At 39.9% G+C, this 9,695-nt stretch overlaps 1 protein-coding gene across 3 annotated transcripts; it reads left to right on the forward strand.

Annotated features, from left to right (window-relative positions):
- The first annotated feature begins 16 nt into the window (after positions 1 to 16).
- Positions 17 to 9,207, forward strand: LOC122982229 (probable pleckstrin homology domain-containing family N member 1). 3 transcript variants are annotated; one of them, XM_044351392.1, is made up of 11 exons: positions 17 to 881; positions 2,753 to 2,891; positions 3,638 to 3,784; positions 4,136 to 4,222; positions 5,364 to 5,451; positions 5,545 to 5,681; positions 5,779 to 5,925; positions 6,907 to 6,993; positions 7,270 to 7,345; positions 7,445 to 7,521; positions 8,689 to 9,207. In XM_044351392.1, exons 1-11 carry the CDS (start codon positions 787 to 789, stop codon positions 8,818 to 8,820), a joined length of 1,212 nt encoding a protein of 403 aa, XP_044207327.1. In that variant the 5' UTR covers positions 17 to 786; the 3' UTR covers positions 8,821 to 9,207. The 3 variants fall into 3 exon arrangements, with proteins under 3 accessions (XP_044207327.1, XP_044207328.1, XP_044207329.1); XM_044351393.1 differs by having other exon boundaries at positions 2,753 to 2,879; XM_044351394.1 differs by having other exon boundaries at positions 8,654 to 8,807.
- The last annotated feature ends 488 nt before the right edge of the window (positions 9,208 to 9,695 follow it).

The raw sequence follows: 9,695 nt of genomic DNA on the forward strand, positions 1-9,695 counted from the left end.
AAACTTACTGCAATGGAAGCACACATCCTCCATCCTCAAATCAAAAACAAGTGGAAAATGGAAAATACATCCATCAGTCATCTTAGACCAAGTTGTGTCACATCTCCTGCCCTGTGGAAACACCACAACATGCAGACATGATTGTGTACAAAGTCTCCCACCATCTCACTGTAATTGTAACCAGATCAACACAAGGCTCCATTCTACAGTTGTTGTGGCTTGTTGTTTTGACTGCAGCTCTTTACCTCTCAGTTTCCTAACTCATAATTATCTCACTTGACTTATTCCAGCCCTGTGCATGTAAACACAGGCACAGCATGGTCCGATCTTTCCCAACACAATGCTTAGAAACAGTTTTTATTTGTCATGCTCAAGCATCAGCAGGTTCCCAGCGTGTGTTCAGAGTGTAAAAAAAAAAAACAAACTGAGGAAGCTGCTCTGTAAAAAGCCAACTGACAGGAAGGAAGGAACCACTACACTGCGACGCGACACAAACTTTTTGTCTTCGATTCCTCTTCAAAAGCAACACCTTTCGTTCTCAGGGCTCTATGGAAATATTCACTACATGCTGGCAAAAAGGGGGAACTAGAGCTTAGCAGCACCCCCCTCCTCTTCTGCAGTGCACAATATCCTCTTTTGGACCCAACCAGCCCCTGTTTTTATGTCATCTCTTTGGCTTTAGTGTGGCACGCACACAGTGAGGATGATTGCCCCGGCAGATGGGGCTCAGTGTGAGGACTAGAGGCTGAAGCTAAGACAAGGCGGAGAGGGACAGACTCGTCCATCATGGGATGCTGCAGTGTGACCCAGAGGCATACTGGAGTGGACGAGGTGGGCCCTGATGAGATCGAGCTCCTTGAACTCTCTGGGGACAATTTAGGGTAAGACACAAATACCAGATCACAGTTAAAAGCGAGGAACTGTTCAAATATAGAAATGTACTGGTGGGAAATTCATACACGTATGACTGTGCTTGGATACTGGAACAAAATATAACAGTGGAAATAAGAACTTCAGGAATACCAACGTGAGCTCATCAAAAATGTGAATTTTAGTCCGCTTTGTAGTGCTTATCATCATAGCTTCAGACAGACTTGTTCTAGGTTTTTTTTATTGTGGTTTGGTTTAATGTGTGTTGTGGAGGAGGAAACAATGTTAATTCTGTGAAGTGAAAAGGTCTCACCATCCTGTTTCAGCTTCTCTTTCTGTGGTTTTCTTTGGCATTCAATGTGTCATGTTTTACAGCTGTCAATGCAAAACATAAGAAGATGCAGGACCTTTTTACAACTACAGTGTATTCAATGATACAATTTCTAGGCTGTATATGCATGTGTATGCTTGTTTTCACAGAGTAACAGCATGTGCTGTCAGACAGACAACTTCAGGCAGGTTAATGAAGAAAAGGTTCAGCTGTAAAACCTTTAACTATCATGAAAACAGCTGCAGAACAACATATTATATCCACAGGATTTCCACCCACCAGCACCCAGCAGAACAACAAGGCAGAACTAATTGGCTCTTTTTTGCTCAACATGAACTTGGGAACTCAGTGATGCTGCACTGATGTGATTAGGAGATTACTATAAAGACAATAGCTGAAGCATGGAGGGGGCTAATACAGAGTATGGGCGGGACAAATCCCCGCTCATTCTAAAAGTGGGAGATTAGCATAGGCTAATCACAACAGTAGCCGGCAGCCCTTATGTGTGGCTGTTCAGCGGTTGCTACAGAACTCATGGTCGCATGTCATCCTTGTGTTTTACAACATAGACAAAGACATGCAACATAAAGCTGCACTCACACACACACACACACACACACACACACACACACACACAAACATGATCAGGTTTGTGTGCTGAGACGCAACAGACAAATCCACAGCCGTGTCCAAATTTAACACATAGTAATTGTTTAATGTACTATTTACAAATTGCCTTGACATACAGATTTTGACTGTGTTAGTATACAGCAAAGAGAAAATAATGGAGTGGTACTCACAGGAAATGATACTATATGTGTGCTGATTCATAATGTGTCACTTCCAATTAAACTGAGTAAAGATAAAGCAAAAACCACCACAGTCCATAATTTTTTTTTGTTTTGTTTTGTTTTGCAACTATGAGTAGCTGCTCTACCTCTTTTGCGCATACCATTGTGTATATCAGCATCATATTGAAACTCACGAATAAGTGACTGTACTCAGTATGCTTAATTTAGTCACTTTCTTTAGTCACTAGAGGCTCAGGATTAGTATGTAGTACTGAATTGTAACATAGCTCATATTTGTAATGGAAAAGGCAAAAAAAAAAAAAAAATGGTGGTGACAGAACAGGTGGGTCTGTCTCTGCTCTGACTGCTGTAATCTGATTATGTCTGTCTGCTGCTGGGCTGCGAGGGGCTCAAGACAGGTCATTCAAACTGTGGTATCTCTGATTGCTCTTCATCCTTTATTTATTTTAGTACAGGCTCACTTAGGACTGTTAGCAGTGTAAATATGCGCTGGGTGGAAAGAGAGACATGGACACGGACTTACAATCTTTAGTTTTTGACAGGTTAGAGTATAATGTGTGGCTGGACAGAACCAATGAGAAAGTGTAGTTTAATGTGCAAACCACAAAGAAGAGACTGAACCCACAGTTGCTGCAGTGAAGCCGTAGCACTGTGAGGCCAACCACTGAACCACTTGCCCTCATTGGCTGCAGCTATGTGAAAGTGTTATTAGATGTGCTAAAAAAGTGTGCTTTTTCAGGGTGTGGACTCTGGGAGAAACCAGACTACAGCTGTCAGTGAGAAACAGCAGAGATGAGCAGGAGCCACAACCACCGCCGCCACCGCCACCACCACGCTACCCCTCAGTACGACACGTTGAACAAGAGGTCACTAACACAGTATGTGCTCTGGGTGTGTGCGTGTGTGTGTGTGTCTGTGTGTGCAGGAGTGAAAGACATAAGCAGAAACTTCAGTTGTGCACAGCGTGTGCTCACTTTGGGCAAACACTTTAACACATTTGAGTGTGACAAGACGTGACTGTCAACTGTTTCCACTCTGCGCTGTTATTTGTGTTGAGACCAGACACACTTTGTATACACGCTGTAGAAATTTCCATGACAAAAGTGAGCGATCCTACATTCCCTGTTTAGTGTGATTCAAACTTTACAGGAAATACAGGAGGGAGGAAACACTAGTTCAGCTGAGGTTTCACACTTTTTCCACTTGAATGAGAAATTGTTTTAAAGTATACAAACTCTGACTGAATAACATAACACAGTCCTCGTGCATTTATCCCTAAAAGGCTGGACAATGATCTTAATTTGGATATCAAATTCCCCTGGTTGTGCAACATTTTGCTTAAACAGCAACAACTGGGGGCTTGTAATAGTGAAACAAACTCCAGTCTGCTGTGTAATGCTTGACTCATCGCTGCGTGAAACATGCTGATACTGTACATATATCCTGATGAAGGCAGTGATATGAGGAGGCACATTTTTAAAAGTCAGAACAGCAACATACCAGGCATTACAACATAGGGAAAATAATAAATAACAGAGAGTTAACTCAGCAGCCTCAAGTGTCATTATCTTCTAAAGATGGTCAAATCAGCAGATGTGGTCTGATACAGTTTTTGTGTCTGTAGGTGGTGCTGTGGGGCAGGAACAGAGAGGAGCTGCAGCACAGGATTTACTCCCAGCAGCCAATCAGGGGCTGGCAGGGCAAACATGCCCACACGTATGGAGAGATCATCCACTCCTCCCTAGTGTCTCTGTACAACAGCTACACTAAGGTAACATGAAATCACACTCCTGGGAGTCAGCTGGGGGGTGTGAGGTGTGGCTCCACCATACATCATCATAAACGACAGCAGCAGAGCCATGAATTGACTTTAGGATTAATTTTTAACAGTTTGTCAGTTGCGATAGTGCTCTAGTTGCATCCTAATCAGAGCTTTGAGTTTTTATCTTTGTGCCTGTATGAACATACATATAGCTGACAGAGCCTCTGATCAAACTGTTTGAGAAATGAACTTAATGAGCTTACGAATCCATCAGGAGCCAGCAGTCAATACTGAATGATGTTTTGGCTTTGTTGCTTGTTTGGTATTAAACCTTTGTCACACATTCATTCGTCCCCACAGGAAACCAGTGAATACTTCCTGGTGTTATTCTCGTTCCACCTGCTGCTTCTCTCGCTGGACCACTCTCAACAAGACTTAAATTATGAGGTATTCTTTTTACTTTAAGAGGACTTTTGCTTAGAAATGTCAAATAGTGGTGATTAGAAGATACATTTCAGAAAAAATCCACAATACTACAGAGTTTGTACGTTGTTGTCACAGTGCAGCACAAAGCCTCAACTACATTTTACAGCTGCACCAATCAATATTTTAACAAATGGCTAATTGTAGTGTGAGAGGAGATGCTTGTGGTGGCAAAGCCACAGAGTAACCACTCAAGTTTCTGTTGCTCTGTGTCTGCTGGATGTGTAAAAAGGCCACTTTTGCTAACTTGTTAGCCATGACAACTTTATAAGGTGATGAAATATAAATATTGTGTTTACTGCTTGTCTTGCTGCCTTCAAGTGGCCAAAAAAGTCAAAAGTAAAAGGTGAAATATATGTTATGGGTAGCATTTTGAACCCGGTCCCTAATTCCTTTTAAAAACTTGAATAAAGATTCAACTGTCAGTATATGAATCCTTCTTTTAAAGGGGTAAATCCTGTGATTTAGTATTGCACTTCCATAAAGTTGGGGAGAACAGATTAATAAAAGTATGGTTAAAGTTTGTGCAGCAGAACCGCTGATCAAGTTCTGGATCAAGCACTGGATCCTACACTTCCCATAATGCAACTCAACAGCACCTTTCTTAAGACCCTTCCTGCCTGGTAAATGTCCACATCTTTATAACTTCAAACCATAGTGTACAGCGCAGGCTTTCTGTTATACATTTTTAGTCTTCAAGCCCACACTGAGATAAACTTTGTGATATCATCAGGGTTTTTTTCCCCCAACCATTAGTCCAGAAGACATGACACTTTTATGTATTTTCAAAGGCTGAGTAATGCTCTTCATGACAAGTAAACTAATCTTGATGTGAAAAATTGGCAGACTGCCCCTTTTCTTTATTTTTTTTTCCAAACTGAGGCAAACAGAGGCTGCAGAGTTATAACACCACCATTAAGCAGCTGCAATGAATCTGACTAAAATGTCTGCATTAGCAGGAACACAGGTGTGTAGACCTGAAGAAGGTCTATGTAAACATAACATGGCAACTGTAACTGGGCAGAGACTGATACTGCACAATGGTGAATACCAATATTGGTGTTGGTTTCTGTTTTCTTAACCTCTGTCTGCTATTATCTCGCAGGGCATCCTTCCCCTTTCTGGACTTTCCTTCCAACCCGTCTCTCTGGCCCCCGACATGTCACATTCACCACACATGTTTGAGATCAGCAGTGAGTCACTGGAAATTACCAAGTTCAACACAAGACCTGACCACACAGTGTAAAGTGCTGACAATAGTGTATGCTGTTCTTTCTTTTATCCAGGCCAGATGACGGACTCCAGGATCTTCATATGTCCCAGTGCTGCGGAGTTACAGAAATGGATGCAGTACCTAGACGACAGAACATACAAGTCAAAGACACAACCCATGAGTCCCACCCACTGCCCTCTCTCCTATCTAGTAATGACAAACTGCTGTATATCTGGGTACAACTACACATGAAAAAGCAGTCAGGTTAAGTTGTAGTTAATAAATTGTTCACATATTTGTTCTGTAGTTACCCTGTGATGAACACTGGAAAAGAGACGAACTGAAAAAGTACGTGATGCAAGCTCCATTGTGGCAGTGGCAGGGCTCACCCATACAGCACATGGGCCAGCCAGAATACATATCTGTCGTCTATATCATCGACACTCAGAGAAAGGTAATAAATAACTCTCTGACACTGTATTAATAATATGCAGGTTATCTACATTTTAATATGAACTTTTTCATAGTTTGACATGTTTTATTAAAACATGTCAGTCTTTACCAGGTGATCACCTACATGTACGGAAGACCAGAGATGACAAAAAAATTAGTCTGTGGCCATGAGAAAATATTTCTATGTCGACACAGCAATTATTTGGTGATGACAATTTTGAACAGCTTGTATCATGTAGATCAAGATCATGGAATTTAGATGAAAGAACAGGATAAAGGTGAAAATACAAAATGAACGACGGTGCCTGGTCACTTGTGTGGACAAATTAGTCATTCATGCTCTCAAATTACTGAATTTATGGACACAAAGATTTTAACATGCATATTGTTGTGTATTTCAAGACTAAGATAACAAAATGTTGTTTAAGAGCTATATCCATATATCTCCATCCAAAATCAAAACAAAAGCTGCATTAAATCCAACACGTTAATTACTGTATTTACCGACATGAGGATACACAAATTTAACTAAAGGCTTAGTTAGGTAGTTTTGGCCATCTTGATAACAACTTTGTCACACTGAAGTCTGATGGAGCAAGAAACACTTTAGACAGGTTGTAAACTAGCTATCAATTTATCCAGATTATTTAAACCACTTTATCAGGAGGTAAAATGAAAGTGAGCGCACCCAAAATATCGATAATAATCTCTCACTGCACAGAAAAACTGTTACTGATTGCCTGTGTTTTTACTTCTAAATAATTTTGGGAGTATCATGTTTCTTGCCCCGTCTGACACGTTAACAGATCTTAGCAATTAATTAGGAAAGTACAATGTTATCATTACCGATAGGAATGATGGACAAAATGAAAAATAAGACAATCGTTTAAAATATGACTTGTGGTACAAGTCATAACCTTGTCAGTGGTTTTAACTGTATTTGACAGCTAAAACAACAACAATTGTCGGCTTTTTCTTACAGGAACTCCAAGAAAGACTGATGGTTCTCTTCCCTCAAGACGTCCTGCTGCTGTCGGTTGACAACAAGCGACTGAGTATAAGTTATGAGGTAGTGTAAAATGACTCTATGGGAAAATCCCTAATAACGCCTTCTCAACCACTGTGGCATTACTACATGTCCCAGTAATCATTATACAGCGCTTGTTCTTTTGACACATGACATATAACAAGGGTGGAACGTTTGGTAACTCAAACCTGCAGCCTGCAACATCACTGAATGCATTTCAATCAGCAGCTAAAATCCTGTACAATCATGGTATGATTATATGGAAGTAATCATTCCTGCACCTGCTTCTTCTTCTTCTTCTGTTTCATCTCTTAACAGGGCAGACTGGCCCGACAAAGCATCAGAGCTGTGGAGAGGTCAACATTTCCTGGATGCCTTGAGTTTGAGCTGATAGGTATACAAATCAATACTTTTTTAACATTGAATTGGATGATAACAAAACAACGGGCAGTGAAAAATACAGTCATTTCACATAATAACTATTGTGTTTTAGGTGAGCTGGTGGAGCCCCTGCAGGTCTCTTGTACCAGCCTGGAGGATTATCAGACCTGGATCTTTCAATTACAACAGGTTAGACTGATATGTTGTCTGACATCTTTAGAGGAACATAAAATGGTTTCAATTGACTTAGAGTATCTCTGGTATGGTCCTTAAAACTGAACATACACACACAAGAGATACATGATTGAATTAATAATTGTTTAAAGCTGCATTAAGTTATTTTTGGCCACTTGGGGGCAGCAGAACAACCTGAAAACACATGTGACATATCATGTACTACACTTTATAAACATGTTAGCAAAAATGACCTATTCAGCAAACATGGAGCATCATGAGCATTCATTTGGAGTTGTGTTTCTGCTGCTGCTGGACAACAGGTGGATGAGAGCAGAGTTTTTGGGCCGTAAAACCAAAATAAGGAGCTAAAAGAGGCAAAAAATCTCCATTACAGATGAGAGGAACTGCCTCTGATCCATTGTAATTATAAAAATATTGATTTTTTTATTGAATATTCTTAATTTCAGTCAGTATGAAACCTATCTAAAGATCTGTTTACATTTTTAAAAATGAGAGTCACTTTAGTGGGCTGATGGACACCAATAGGTCAACCAAGGTTTTGATTTCTCAGATTTTGTGATTTTGCCTTCTCAGATTGAAATTTAAGATCATTTAGAAACAAAACAGGAATATGATCTTGTCCCCCTCTCCTTTCTAATTAAGCACGTTCATGACTCCACCAACTTATGTTTCAACCTCTTGGGAAGCTTATGACCGCCAGACTGAAAACCACTGTTTAAGCCCATTTACCGCAGATCTTACCGTGCTGTAGTCACTGCAGCGTGTGAACTGCACTGTGTAGTGTTTTACAGTCCTTCGTGTCATTTTGCTCTCTCCCAGGCAGCCACTGGTTTTAATTTGGTATGAAAATCAACTTGTACAAACTTGTTTGAGATCAAAAGCATTTTATTTCGAATATCTTCAGGATTTTCCCCACCACAGAAGTTGTGTTGGTGCAACATAGATCAATAGATTCATCTGTACAGCAGATACAGCATGTTATGGTCATTTGAACATGGGACCAACTATTGTAATTGAAAGTCAGTCATGATTTTCTTGATTCAGGAAAGGAGACTTTTTGAAGTTATAAAGTTTGTGTTTGCAAGAAATATTAAAACCTTTACTTACTTTAACCGTGAAGCAGCTGTGCATCAACGGGAATTTCTCTTTCATCTGCAGCCAGACAGAAGCGGCAACGTTGCTGTGAGTCACGCTGCACCTCCAATCATGCCGAAGCTGCAGAGGAACCGGAAGGAGTCCCGGGAACCGATGATAGCAGTTGACCAGTATCACATCAATGGACACAGCTGACTCATCAATGTGGAAAAGTTGGAAATTTCTCCACAATTACAAATCTAAAACAAAGTGTGTAGATAGTACAGCATGTACATACTTATATGTGTGCCACAAAATGGAGATACAGCAGTGAGGAGGTTCTGAGAACCTCTCACCCTAATTTTGATATATTTGGGTGATTTCGTCATGGAGGGATTGAAGAGATACTTATAGTTCTTGTTCATGTGGGGACAAACCGAAACAGGGCCATGACCCAGTATCAGACCACAGCTGAATAAATGTTAGACGCAATGACTGTAGAGCTGTAAACTAGAAATGAAGAATCTGTACATATTTAGCTTTGATGTCTTTACCATAAAATACATAATAGTTTACTTTTTGACAATAAACTATTTAAAAAGTTGAAAGACTCATTTATTCAACGCAACATAAAATGGAAGTATCTGTATTTATTCAGTGGTTAAACATTTACAGTAGTGTGCAGAGATCCAGTAAACATCCAGTCTATTACAGTATTTGTATTTATTCTGGTATTAGAAATTAATCTGACTGCAAAGTTCATAGTTATGGAATGTCATCATATATGTCAACTCTTATTAATATAAATTACAGTCATAAAAGTAAATGAACCATTTTCTACTCTTTATACATGTAGCCATCTACAGTAAAGTACATTTACATCAGAATCTCCTTAGAGAACAACCAGCTAGAGGAGTATAAATACACATGCTGCAACAGCAACCACTTAAATTACAACTAACAAAGTAGATATAGAAAAAAAAAGTAGAGTTATAAACATTTCATGTGCCACTGGAAGAGTTTACATTTGAATGTTGATTATAGTGGTTCATTAACAGCAGGTGTCAGCTCAGTCACACTGTGCTATTGGT

Source organism: Thunnus albacares, chromosome 5, assembly GCF_914725855.1.
Source record: "Thunnus albacares chromosome 5, fThuAlb1.1, whole genome shotgun sequence".
In the NCBI taxonomy this organism is placed as follows: domain Eukaryota; kingdom Metazoa; phylum Chordata; class Actinopteri; order Scombriformes; family Scombridae; genus Thunnus; species Thunnus albacares.